Source organism: Arachis ipaensis, chromosome B04 (genome assembly GCF_000816755.2).
Source record: "Arachis ipaensis cultivar K30076 chromosome B04, Araip1.1, whole genome shotgun sequence".
NCBI classification, from domain to species: Eukaryota; Viridiplantae; Streptophyta; class Magnoliopsida; order Fabales; family Fabaceae; genus Arachis; species Arachis ipaensis.
Genome location: NC_029788.2, coordinates 123667150 through 123681411, shown reverse-complemented (window position 1 = coordinate 123681411; position 14262 = coordinate 123667150). Strand labels below are relative to the sequence as shown.

Below are 14262 nucleotides of genomic sequence, written 5' to 3'. Positions count from 1 at the left end.
CCGGAAAGAGGGATAGATTATCTGGAGTTCAATTTGGAAGTTAAAATGCCAGCCCAAAATTAAAATTTTTCTATGAAAAGTAATGCATGAAGGCTTACCAGTTAAAGAAAGATTGCACTCTAGAATCCAAATGGTGAACCCAATTTGTAATCGTTGTGATGCTACAGTAGAATCAATTCTCCACTGTCTCACCCAGAGCGTAGGGCAGATGCAAAAAGAAACTCATTTGGCAGCAATACTAACCTGGCAGATTTGGAAGATGAGGAACTTGATAATTTTTGAAGTCAAAGTCATTTCTCTTCAAGAAGTAGTAGCTATTGCAAGATCCAGAACTTTGGAAGCAGTGACTCACCTCCATTGATGAAACTCCAAGAACGACACTCCTTCTCCAAAAACTCTTCCTTTTTCACTTTACCCTTTTTCACGTTCTATGTCTTAATGAGGAGATAACATCTAATACTTTTATTTAGTTAAAGAATTTCCATTTCTCTGTTGCTCTAAGGCCAAAATAGGTCTTTTATTTTATTATACCAATAAAATTTGTCTTTTAAAAAAAAAAGAAAGAGGGATGGATTCATGGATCCCACTTGGCCACTTGAAGTTGGAGCTGCTCCATAATCCTGATCTCAAGCCTAGGTCCGTAACCAAGGTTTTGCGGGTAAATACTAGAGATCTCAGGGGCACCCAGCAAAAAATAAAATTCACCAAAATGAACAAACAATAGTAAAAATTAGGAAACCGGAGAAGAAAAGAAAAAGAGTGAGTGTGTGTGTAAAAAACAGAAAAAGGTAGTAAGAAGCAAAATAAATCCCGTCGTCGAAATCCTCCCAATCTGCATCAATAGAAACCCTAACCATTGGGTAGGTGTTTCTCCTGCTCCTTCTCCTCCTCCTCCTCCCACCACCACCATGGATGCCATAAGGAAGCAGCTGGACGTGTTAATGGGAGCAAATCGGAACGGTGACGTCAGAGAGGTCAACCGCAAGTACTACGATCGAGACGTCTGCCGCCTCTACCTTGTCGGTCTCTGCCCACATGAACTCTTCCAGCTCACCGTAACTACCTAACGAACCATCTCTCTCTCTCTCTCTCTCTCTCTCTCTCTCTCTCTTTTGTTCCTTATGATTAGGGTTAGGGCTTAATTTTAGTTTTGTTATTTTTGTTTCTCTTTCAGAAAATGGATATGGGTCCATGCCCCAAGGTTCACTCCTTGCAGCTTCGGAAAGAGTATACTACCTTCTCGATCTCTATTTACTTTACTCATTTTAACCTTATTCTATAATCTTTTTCCCCTTCTTTCTTTCTTTCTTTCTTTCTTTCTTTCTTATGTTACCTGAATTGAAGATTTTAGCTGTAAAATGGTTTAGTTTGATTTTTAATGATCTACACCTGCTGCACGAGTGCTCCAATGATTTGTCATAATACTGATTCTTCACTGGAAAAAAGAGCCCCTCCAATTATTGATATAGGTTTGATTCTTCACAATGAGTATATTAGTGAGGAATTATGGATTTTACCTATGGTGGGAAGGACCTAAGCTGGAACCTTTTGGGGTTTTGTCATGTGATGACAAAATCGGTAGGAACATTTGTTATAGTAGTAGTTCAGATGAAGGGGAAGCTTAGCAGGTTAGGTAGAGGTAGACACATAAGAAACTGAAAACAAAACTATTAGAAGGGATTTAGACTAATGATCCTTTTAGTAGACATGGTTTTGTGTTAGGGCATAATATTGTCGTCAAAATGGCTTAGTCGGTGTTCACGTTGTATTGCTTTACCATTTCTAGATATGAGGAAGCAAAAGCGAAAGGGACAGATAATTATGACAGGGAGTTGGAGGATGTTATAGACAAGCTCATTGGTGAATGCGATAGGAAGATTGGTAGAGCTCTGAAGCGTCTTGAGGATGAAGATGCAAAAGCGGCAATTGCAATTTCAGTTTCTGAAGTTACTCAGGTGACGCTATGAGGCATGGTTGGGATTTTCTCAGTGATTGTGATGGTCTATAAATTCTAATGATTGTTCTGTTGAATGTGCAGACTCCTGAGGTGCTTGAGTTGTCAAAAGAAATCAAGGAGAAGTTAAAAGAAGCTGATCAATATGGTATAATTATTAGTCCATACTCCATAGACTTGTTAGCATGTAGATGATCCTGCATCTCTTTTCCGTTAATTGTATGAAATCATGCAATTCCACGGGGTATAATGCATGAATTACTTCTGCTTATGCCATTATAACCCCTTTTTTTGGGTCTTAAGTTGTAGCTTTTGCTGATAAGTTGAATGTATATATTGCCTAAGTATTATATTAATGTTTATTTTTTTGGTTCTTTCTAATGGTTCTTTGCTTGAAAAATGATAATGTATCTACATTTGTTGATGGTTCTGGTATGTTGTAGAATTGCATGGTGGCTATGCAGCCTACATCTATTCATAACATATATTTTCAAGTTTAATTACATGTAAAACCACATCAGTTGAAAGGGTTTATTCCTTTCACCAAAGCTGATTATGAGACTTTAAAAACATTTGTGGTGTTTAGGATTTGAACATTTGTGTACGCTTGATATTTTAATATTCCCCCCTTTTGATGAGCGTGGAGTTATATAAGATGTTATATTTTCATGTGTGTATTCCATGATGAAAACTTAAGTCTTTATTTATCTTTCCACCGTGTAAAATATTTTGGATGCAGATCTTGAAGGCAAGACAGATCTCAAGATTCGTGCTTTAGAGGTTGTGGAAGAACTTAGAACTAAAAGAGCAGACAAGCAGGTCAGTTATCCGTTATCACCCTTGAATGCTAAGATCCATGTGTCGTTGTCAGTGTTGTAAACTCTGGATCATTGTTTGACCTTTTTCCTTTCGTTGTTTATCCTTTGTCATTAGACTATTAAGATAGTTGTCTGATCACTATTTTAGAGGAGCATACTAACAATTCTTTTGACTTTCTAACAATTTCCAAACAGTCCATGCTCATGTTAGATGCCTTTAACAAAGACAGGGCATCTTTACCTCAACCTCTGCCAAATCCACCTCCTTTGGCTCCCATTCCTGTTGCTGCTCCTGATCCTCGAACTCAAGAGATGATAAATGAGAAGTTGAAGAAAGCCGAGGACCTTGGTAAGCCACTGATCTGATATTCTTTAGCTTATTGGAAGACTGAGGAGAGATGCCTTCTTTAAGGAAAAAGCCCTTTAATTTATATTTAACAATATATAAGTTTGGATTAATGAACAGGCGAGCAAGGAAAGGTTGATGAGGCGCAAAAAGCATTGGAAGAAGCCGAAGCACTTAAGAAGGTCCTTCACTTTTTATAATATGGTTTTGTTTGTCTTGCTATTGAAATCATTTTGGGTACTGTTTGCTTATTTAAATCGAAGAGTTCATATATACCTGCAGTGATTTTTTCTTGTTAATTTTGATCTGTGTTAACAATCTGATTTTTGTGTCAGCTTCCGGCAAGGCAGGAGCCTGTAGTGGATAATTCAAATTCTTCAAAATATACAGCTGCTGATGTGCGGATTGTGAGTAGATTTCCTGTGTTCTATAACTTCAATGAGATTAAATCTGCACTCGTATTTCGATTACATTTCAAATGATGCATCAAAATAAATGAAATGTGTAATGTCAAGTCGTTTTCCATATTCTTGCATCCAAGCATTTCACTGCAACTTGTACCTTTTTGAGAGCAAAATACACATGTATCAGCATATATTATATATTATATCAATTGATTCTTATGTTTTCTTATTCATATATAACTACTCAGACTGATCAGAAGCTACGCGTGTGTGACATATGTGGAGCATTTTTGAGTGTTTATGACAGGTAACAACTGATCCTGTGCAATACATCTTTTTACCTATCTTTAAGTTTTGATAGGAATTTATGGAGTTAGAATTTGGGGTTTCAAGTGCTTCAGCTTTTGACCCGTTAGTAATACCTCTTGTCACCAGCAGGCTCTTGTGCCAGTTTTACGAGGATAACTTTTGCAGCTAAAGAATGTGCGTCTTTTCTGTTTTTGCTTGTCGATAATGCTATTCTTAGCTAGAAAATTTTTGGGGAAATCATGTGATACATCAGTTGCAATATATTAATTTTTTTTTTGTACGTTTCACTGTACCATTTTACTTTTTGTTACTATTTTCAGTGATCGCCGCTTAGCTGATCATTTTGGAGGGAAACTCCATTTAGGGTATATGCAGATTCGAGAGAAGTTAGCAGAACTCCAGGTAAAACATCTTATATGCAATTATTATCATTAATTATTTTGGATAATTGTTTATCTAATAATACATGAATAGTTTATTGGGGAGAGAATTTATCTCACAATATGGTATTATGTTATTTTCTTCTTCAGGAGGAGAGGACCAAGAGCCGGAAGTCACTTGATGACAGGAGGTGAATTTCTTTACTACAAGCTTGTAAGTATGATTTAATGATTAGTTAATTGTGTTTTGTGCATTTATTTGGCACTAGATCAAAAGAAAGGAGTAGGGATCGTGAGCCAAGTAGGGACCGTGATCGAGGTGACAGTCGTGAACGAGGGCGAGACTATGATCGTAGGAGCAGAGACCGCGATAGGCATCACGACAGAGATCGTGGATATGATAGAGAACGTGACAGAGACTATGATCGATCAAGACGTCGGAGGTCCCGCTCAAGATCACGAGAGAGATCCAGGGACTATGATCGCCACAGGTAAAGTTGTCACTAATTTTGGGCAACTATGAAATGTATTTGTGGTGCCTAACTCTTTTGTTTCTTTGGCAGGCGCTATGATCGGTACTAGGTATTTGATGTGGATCATTTGGATTATGATATAATATTTTAGTAGCCTGGTGTCGGACAAAATAATTTTGCAATTTCTGTGTTGAGAGGATTCTCCAATGATGGATGTAACTTGAGCTTTAGGTGTAGCTTTATGGTTTTGATGGATTGATGTTGGTTCAGAGCTATTGAGTCCACCTTGTAATTTGCCTACTTGGATCACTTCATCGACATTTGCACTTTTTAAAATAGTTGGTTTATTGTCTTAACATTTGTTATCCATCCGAAATACGATCATTTTGTCGTTATGAATTGTGAAAATTTTAGTTTAGTACAAATATATCTATAAGATTGCCCACACTTAAAATATAGACTTACTGCGAGTTGATTAATTGAAATCAAACTAGTCATCCATTTTAATGTGGATAATATTATTCCTTGATAATGACATTCTTATTAAGACATTTATGTAAATTTAATTTTAATACTCTTACATGATTATTCAATAAGATTTATGCGATTTTTTAGTTAGTATTGGTTATCTATATAAAATTCTTTCACATTGTGTACGAAATTAAATTCTTTTATATGGAAAAGAAAGACATATTTGGATATGTGCTCCCTATTTTTAATCATCTGTATTATTCGAATGTGAATCTGCGTTAGTTGGGACCAAGAAGCAATTAAATAGATATTTGATTAATTGCATATGGATTTTACTTCTAACATTGACATTGTAGAGGATTCTACTTCTAACTAACATTGCAGAATAATGGACAAATAAAGTAACAATGGAAATGGTCTTCGAAGATGATTCATTTGATTGCACTGGCATTAAAGTCAAAGTTAACAAAGAAAGAAACAAAAGCAACGGCTCAGATTTGCCGTGAAGCAGCATCAGCAACGAAAGGCAAGGTGGGAGTTCGTCCCACAACACAAGTAACCACACTGTAAACAAAACACACAACACTAAAAACGAAGAGAGCGTTGTGGGACCACACCATGACCTGGAACCCTAACCCGGTTCGACCGGGAGCGAGGATGCGCTGAATGAGAAGCGGCACCACGAGGAGAACGTCGAGCGTCACGGCCTGCATTGCGTTGAACCTCACATAGCGGGAGAGGGAGGTGTTCCTCACGATTCCGAGGTAGAGAGCGAAGAAGGCGATGAAGGAGGCGTATGGGAGAGAGCGGTAGAGCGAGTAAAGAGGGAAGAGTGGGTCGAAGAGCACGGCGAGGTTGGGGTTTGCGGAAAGGATGAACCGTCCGTACTGGAGTGAGTTGAAGAATGGGAGCGTGTATGCGGCGATTGAGATTAACCGTTCTGTTGGTGGCGGTGATGTGTATGAGCACGTTGTTGTTCGGGTCGATACGGTGCCGTTTTGGGGGATTCTTTTCGTTTTGAGGATTGGGAGAGGGGAGAATTGTCGCTGGTGAGTTTGGGTTAGGGTTTGGGGTTGGGGTTTGAGGAAGGTGGAGCGGAGGAGGAGAGGGATGGAAGCCATGTTTCCAAGGTAAGTTGCTGAATTTTGAGTTTAGGGCTTTACTTTGGTTTTGTTTTACACCGTTACTGGCTCTAACAATTCAATCAGTTGCCACTATAAGGTACAAATACACTTTAATAATACCACTCTCAGTCTACTATATTTTCATTAAATTTATTAAAATATTTTTTATTATCCTTAAATTTCTCTAGTTTTCTTTATACTGCATCCTATATGATATTTTAGGGAAACTTTTTTTTTTATTAAAAAAAAAGGTGCATTTGAGAATGATATCACTGTATCAGTAATTTTGGATTAACATTATCATCCTCCTAAATTATACCGTCAAATTAATATTTGAAAGTTTTTTAATGCAACTAACAAAAAAAAAATGACACGCTTTCTATTGAACAAATAGAATCATCTTCTGTCAAATTAGAGTAAATATTCATAGTAGTTTCTGAGATTCACGCAATTACTCATAGTAATCCTTAAGATCCCAATTTTCCTATTGTAGTCCTCCAGATAGAGCTCCGAGTACTCAAACTAGTCCCTGGCCATATTTCAGGTGATGACTCATCACCGGAGCGCTGACGTGGCCTAGGATTGCCACGCTGGAGTGCTGCCAACGGCTAGCTGAGCTGGCTAAGTTCCAATTTTTACCCAGATTGGTCCCTCCTAGTATAATTAACCCTAAATCCCCAAATTCTCATACACATCCCCTCTTCGTCTTGTTCACCTCTTCTTCTTCTTCTTTTATACACTTGTTCCTGTTCATGCACTCTCATCCGGGGCTGCTACTCATGTCGATAATGGGTGGAGGTAGCACTGCAGGTGGAAGCTCTGTTCGTTCCCCATCTAGCTGGAACCGGAGTAGAACGCAAATGAAGAGCAGAAGATCGGCCCTGCCAGAATGGTGCGGCTGTGGCTGTAGGCCAGTTCTCAGATGGTCTGGCACAGATTCAAATCCGAATAAACCGTTCTATGGCTGCCCCAATTATAATGTAGGTTAGAATAATCACTTGTGTTGCTGTTATTCTCCTCCCCTGACTGTTCTTGTGTTGTTATGCCTCCCCTGACTGTTCTTGAGTTGTTCCTCTCTAAACTTTGATCCTTTATTGGTTGCAGACAAGTGGGAAGAGATGGTGCGGGCTTTTTGTGTGGGCAGATTCTGTGAATGAGGAACAGGTTGAAAAGTCAGAATCGTGTGGTGATGAAGTGAAGATCAACGTTGATTGGAGGCTTCGAAGGTTGGAGGAGGATGTCCAGATGCAAAAAGTGATGACCCAGTTGTTAGTGTTAGCTCTGTGTGTATTGACAGTGTTGTTGGTGATCCTGTATTGTAAATGATGAATGAATTGGTGGTTTTGGGTTCGTTGTTATCAACATTTGTAAAAATCTACTTCTTGATGGAATGAAAAGTGCTATTAACTATGAAATTGTTGTTAATTTAAATTCCATTGTATATGAAAAAAAATAAAGAAACTGCTTCTTGAATGGTAAACCACATAGCATAGTATATTAACATAAATTCCATTGTTTATCAAGAAACAACAAAAGTTGACTGTAAAAGGCAGCCTAGAAACCATGTTGCTGCTATCTATAGTTTCATCAAAAGCAAGGCCAAGGCATACCAAAGAGGCCTTTGCATCACAGTTCACCATCTAGTCATTATACGATGGAAAAGACTAATTACAAAACACAAAACAGAAACTCCTAAGTACATATATCTAAAGTATTCAATTTTTCTTTCTTGGGGGCCTAAATCCTGGCGTTGGGATGAACTGCATCAAGTTGGCAAACTTTGAAGAAGTTGCTGAAGATGCACCCTGCAAGGAATTCACTGTTGGTGTGGTTGGCTGATTAGAGGATCGTCTTCGTGGTGACAGTTTCGAAGGTCTTTTCGGTGCAGAAAGCACAATTATTCACAGTAAGCATAACAACACAATTCTTAATATAAGATCACATAAAATCAAAGCAAGACATTCAAATTAAATCACACCTTTTGCATATCCGATATGAAGCACCAGTCATGCTCTTTATAATGCCCCAAGTCCTGATGAAGTAGCTCAAGAAACCATCTCCATGTCTCTGTATTCTCCACTCTGACAATAGTCCAGGCTATGACATAGATATGATGATTTGCATCTAACCCCACGGCTGACAAAACCTGTCCACCAAACCGGGTCTTCAGGAAAGCACCATCCAGACCTATCAAAGGACGGCAACCAGCCTTGAACCCGTTTTTGCAGCCACTTAAGCATATATACATTCTATCAAAGGTAACTTCACCATCTGGTTAGGGGTGGTGCATATTTGTACAGTGGAACCGGGATTAGTCTTCAACAGCGTCATACTATAATCCCTAACCATCCTATATTGCTCTTTCTTATCCCCATACACTACACTTCTTGCATCCATTAATGCCCTGGATATTGAGTTTTTATTCAGAGTCAAGTCAAACCGTGTCTTGAAGTAAGTTGTAGCCTCGCAGTGTCTAAAATTTGGATACTTTCTCACCTTCTTCACAAGCTTGCTGCATACCCAATTCCTGTTGACAGCCCTATTCTTGTCCTCTCTTGGGCAAGTGTGGTCATCATTGAATGTCTTAATTTGCCAACATGTGTGTGTCTTCATGGTCTCTTGATGCATAAGCCACCCATGGGCACTCTTTCACCTTACACACCACCCTGCACCTAATGTTATCATTTTTTACTATCTTTATGCTTCTACCCTCTTGGATTGTATATTCTCTCACAGCTTCTCTAAATTCTCATTTAGTTCCGAACTTCATGCCTACCTCAAGGTGCAGCTCTCCAAACCTTGCACTCTCCCTAAACAGCGGACTTGCCTCTTCAGATTCATTTCCTTCCTCCAGCTCATCTTTTGAGTTTGGAGGTGTCTTCATCTCCTCCGAATGCCAAGAATTGGTGCCATCTGAGTCAACACCTGGGTCTAGTCCATCCTCTACCCCTTCATGAACACAACCCACAAACCCAAGGTCAACCTCAGCGTCGCTCACCTCCTCCACCAAACCATCGTCTTCATGTAATATCTTCTCCTTCCCTTTATCTAGTGTCATGTTTCTCCTAATCCTACTCCCAGTTTTAGGATCATTCCCTGTAGCCTCAGAATCAGAGAAACTACCCTCATCCGGACCTGATTTGAACATGCTATCCTCTTCACTATCAGAGGAGTCAGAAGATACATCAAAGGGAACTTCATTGTTAAACACTTTGCTAGTAAATCCTCTAGCAGCAGACCGTGTACAGGGTCTCCTGGAAATACTTGGTCTCTTGGACAGTTTCTGCTTCTTGCTCTTATCTGATTTGGTGTTCTGACTGGATTTCCTGGGCTGGCTGATTTTGGTGGGCTTGGTGAGCTTGGTGGGCTTGGTGGGCTTGGTGGCTTTTGGGGAGTTGGTCTTCTTCAGAGTTTTGGTTGTCTTGGAAGGATTGGCAGTTTTGGAGTGTAATGGTTGTGATTGCCGTGGAGATGTTCTATTTTTTTTGGGACTGGATTTGCAAGAAGTGTTGGGTACAACCTTAGGGATAGGAGGAGCAACTATGATTGCATGAGTCTCTGTAACTGGGGGACTCACATCAGTATCTGTACCTGCATTACATCCCTCTCCACCATGATCATCCAAGTACACAACTGTGTTATCTCCCTCTAACACCTCCGGCACTGACACTGTATGCTCGAAATATATATCAATCAATCCCTCATTTGTCCTAGTACAATTTACTATCTCTCTTATCTCTTTGTCACTGTTTACATTTCTCAACCCCTTCTCCAAACATTTTCCAGGAACATGCCACCAGCACTGTTTAATGTTATTGTACCCAAGCTCCTTATGGTAGTTCCGTATGTAGAACACATCTAGAGTATCAGTGTCTAGATCACCTAAACAGGCCTTATTGTCCGGAGAATATATAATAATTCCTTCTGCATTTTTTTTTAAGTCACCCCCATGATGAAACATGATGTCCAACTTCTCCTCCATCTACAAGAAATTTAAAATTTTTACAATACATAGGGAGAATTTGAAAGCTTACTCATGCATTAAAAAGGAAAAATAATTACCACAAGAAAACATTTTTTTCCAAACCTCCATACTTCTCCCTGTTTTTTCCCTGTTTCATTCGGGTATTACAGCAACCCCACAAACCCCAACCAAGATTCAAACCCTAGACACTACAATGACACCAAAACTCCATAACCTCAACAACACTAACCAATGCTATCATCAACCAACACTGTATTCAAAATACAAAGTAAAAAAAAAAAAGGTTACCTTGAGTTCGATCACAACGTCAGAACCTCGTCTTTGTGGTGAAGGAAGGGAAGGGAAGAGCGACAACAACTTCTGATCAGATGACTTCTTCTCTCAAATTTTTGTAAACCCAGCAAATACAACCCTACGGCTACGCCATTGATGGGGAGATGAAGAAGAACTCAGAGGGTGGAAGAAGAAGAGACAAAGTGTTTGTGTTCGTGGAGAAAACTGTTTTTCATAATAAGTAACAACTATACGGCGTCGTTTTTGGCTTTCAAGGGCGCCAAACCCAAAACGACATCGTTTTGGACATGTCCCACGTGGCAATCCTAGGCCACGTCAGCGCTCCGGTGATGAGTCATCACCTGAAATATGGCCAGGGACTAGTTTGAGTGCTCGGAACTCTATCTGGAGGACTACAATAGAAAAATCGAGATCTTAAGGATTACTATGAGTAATTGCGTGAATCTCAGGGACTACTATGAGTATTTACTGGTCAAATTACCATAAAATGTTAGCAATAACAATTGAATTGCCACAAACGGCCGTTGTCACAATCAAAACGATGTCGTTTTCACAAAGCAATCCAAAACAATCGCAATTACCAAGTACCAACCAATCAACCATCTCCACTTCTCTGCCTCCTCCTCCTCCCTCTGCCACTGAAACTCAAGGAAGAAGCCTCGCACAACTCCATCTTGTGACTCAAATTTCTACTCTCACACCGCATCTCCTACTCCCTCCTCCGCTGGGCCACCAACTCCTTCAAACATTGTTAATTAATTAATTTTCCATTTGTTTAATATCCAATCCATTTCTTATCTCACACATTGTTCCATTGAGTTATTTTTATCTTCCTGTTCCCAAAACTACTTCAGTTTTAGTCTTTATAGTGTGTACATTTCTTGCTCCTTGCATCAAACAATTGGCTGAAAATGGGTGTGTAATAGTTATCAACATCTAATTTTGTGTAGACTAAATCTAAGACAAAACTTTTATGAATCTTCTACTAGATTAAATTGTTCGAGGTGCTGAAAAGCGTGGAAGCACACACTCGTGTCAACAACTATCCCCACACACGGTAAAATCATACAGGTATGATTAAATATTATACGCCAAGTAATTGTTTATCAAACAAACATAGTTTCTTACACAACCAACTTATAAGAAGTACCAAATGGCTTCGAATTACAAACACAAACTAGAAGTATATTTAGCATGGCTATCCCTAATACAAAGCTCATGGAAACATCTCAAAGCAACTCTTGGGTTCCATGTTTGGCTGCAGCTTTTCCCTTCCATTTGGTTGTTGGCTTGTTGCTTTCTCCGGGACGACCATATGAATAATAATCCAAGTATTATGAGGTCGATCCCAACGGTTAAACAAGTATCTGATTCTTGGAGCATGAGAATGGACAAAATAAGGAACATAACAACATGAATGCGAGTGAATTTTGCACCCACAAGAATAAATACTGCAAGAGCCCATCTAATCAAAAGGTAACTGAAGAATTCAATCCAGCGAACCAACTTGGACATGCTTACATGATGATTTATCAGCTTCAGGACAGGGCACAGCGGGTTCCTAAGTGCCTCCATATCTTTCCCCAAATATATTTCTTTGTTGACGGTTGCTGTGTCAGAAAAGCACATGGCGGATAGATTGAATTTGAAATAGCTGAAACTATAAACCAGTACCAAACTGGCAATTGCCACAAATAACCCAAGTTCTGCAGCTACCCTGAGCCGGTACTCTGGCACAGTTTACTTGTGGTGGTGCTGCTGGGCCTGTCCAGATAAAGAAGAAACAAAGAAATAAAAAAGGCGAATCGAAACCGAGTAATTTGTTTTATCCGAAGCAGTAATAATGAAATTTGGCGACCTTATTATTCCTGGAAGCCATGGGTGCAGCAGAGGAGTTTGTTTGGTTCAGAGCCATCCTTCCTAGATAGTGTACAAGAGGTAGAGAGCAATGAAAAGTGGAGGGTTTCAGAGCAGCAAACGTAACATTCGGTAATGGAATTCGGAAATGATAAATTATTGTTAACAGAGCTTAAGCAATGTCCTTCCTTTGGTCTCATCAACCCATTTGTTCATTTACAAAAGAGTTGAGAAACTGCATGACGCCCTAGAAGATGTGAATAGCATCAATAGAAGCAGCGGAACAACCCGAGTAAAACAAAAAAAATCGTCATGAAAACTAGACAAAAATAATAGATTTATTAATTTTCATATCTATCAATAATCAACACACTTTACTCTGAAAAACTAGCCCTTTTTTATTCCATCATCACGTTAAGTTTCTTGAGATTTGTAATATGCAGCAGGACCCCAGCACCACCAGCAGCAACAGTGCCAATACAAGCGCCAGCTGCTGCATCTGCAGCTGTGGTAATTGCAGTACTATATATTGGTCGTCATCTTCATTCTCATGGTGGTTGTCTTGCATATTATGAAGCCCTTTGTACCATTGAAGCCGCTTGGAGGTTTCTGTTTCTAGGCATTCATCAGTTGGCATCGGTGAAGTCTTTGGCATTTGAGAAGAGGAACTTCCTGAGCTTTGGGGAAGCTTTTAATACGTTCCTTCCACCGATGGTACATATCAGCATGAATTTCTTGAGTTTTGCTCTAAATTTGGTCCTGCTATTCCCAGTGTATCCTGCAGTACAATGTGTTCTTAACTTCTTATGCTCCTTTGCATGTTAATGCCATTGTATTATTTTGCTGAACTAGCACATAAAGCCATTGGCATTACTGTAATCTCAGGTTTATTCAAGATGCCCCTCATTGTTTTCTACCTTAGAGGTCCCTTGGCAGTTGGCATCTCCCTCATGATTGGAATTCCAAGGAATAAGAGTGAACGGGGATGCCATAATAGGGGCTATGAATGCCTCAATAACTCATCTAGCTGTGTTATGTTTATGAATTTCTGGAATTGGACCATGTAATAACTTATATAATATCTTCATTTACACAACTTTAGTTTGAAAGTTTTTGCCATGGACTTGAAAATAGTTTACGATGGATGTGCCTCTTGCTATGGTATAAGAAATGGTTGATATTTGAGTTTTTAACTGTGAATTCACTTTTTTACATGTCCCAAACCTTCTTAAATGTCATTTGTTTGGATCATCAAACTTGTGACTAGAAAGTAGAAACAGACCAAGAGACTAACAAGACCTCATTATCAGCTATCAATTATATGTTTGGATATATAATGAAAAAAAAATTTTTTAGCTATTAATTATGTTTGGATATAATAATATAAAAATATTTTTTTGTTTATTTATTACGTGAAAATTTTTTTTTAAAAAAAAAATTTAAAAAGATATAAATGATAGCTTTCAAAAGAATATTTTTTATTTTTCTAGTATTTTTATTTGTTTTATTAGAAATTTGACAAATACATTAATAAATAAAATAAAGTTTTTTTAATTAAATTTTTTATCAATTTAATGACACCCAAACAAACAATAATATCATTCTCATTCAACTATATTTTCATTAAATTTATTAAAATACTTATTAGATGATAGATTAAAGGTTGATATTAAAATGAGTATTATGAAGTATTTTGTAGATAGAGTATGTTAAAATGTAAGAATATATCATAATTATTAGATATCTTATATTCATAAAGCAAATGTGTAGAATAATTAATTTTAATAAATAATTATTATTTAGAAGCAAAAATATTTTAATTAACTAATATATGCTTTACGAATAAA

General features: G+C 38.3%; 3 protein-coding genes across 3 annotated transcripts; 2 read left to right on the top strand and 1 right to left on the bottom strand.

Moving 5' to 3' along the window:
- On the top strand, positions 614-5079 carry LOC107635167 (putative RNA-binding protein Luc7-like 2). Its single transcript, XM_016338551.2, has 13 exons — positions 614-1055; positions 1175-1227; positions 1787-1955; positions 2039-2102; positions 2694-2773; positions 2968-3121; positions 3239-3300; positions 3454-3525; positions 3771-3829; positions 4152-4233; positions 4362-4402; positions 4481-4702; positions 4775-5079. The coding sequence occupies exons 1-13, from the start codon at positions 909-911 to the stop codon at positions 4791-4793; spliced, it is 1224 nt and encodes a 407-aa protein (XP_016194037.1). The 5' UTR covers positions 614-908; the 3' UTR covers positions 4794-5079.
- Positions 5438-6416, bottom strand: LOC107638098 (protein TIC 20-II, chloroplastic). The gene has a single exon (XM_016341270.2). It carries the CDS (start codon positions 6274-6276, stop codon positions 5647-5649), a length of 630 nt encoding a protein of 209 aa, XP_016196756.1. The 5' UTR covers positions 6277-6416; the 3' UTR covers positions 5438-5646.
- LOC107638097 lies at positions 6188-7681 on the top strand. The gene is made up of 3 exons (XM_016341269.2): positions 6188-6285; positions 6824-7259; positions 7384-7681. The coding sequence occupies exons 2-3, from the start codon at positions 7032-7034 to the stop codon at positions 7603-7605; spliced, it is 450 nt and encodes a 149-aa protein (XP_016196755.2). The 5' UTR covers positions 6188-6285; positions 6824-7031; the 3' UTR covers positions 7606-7681.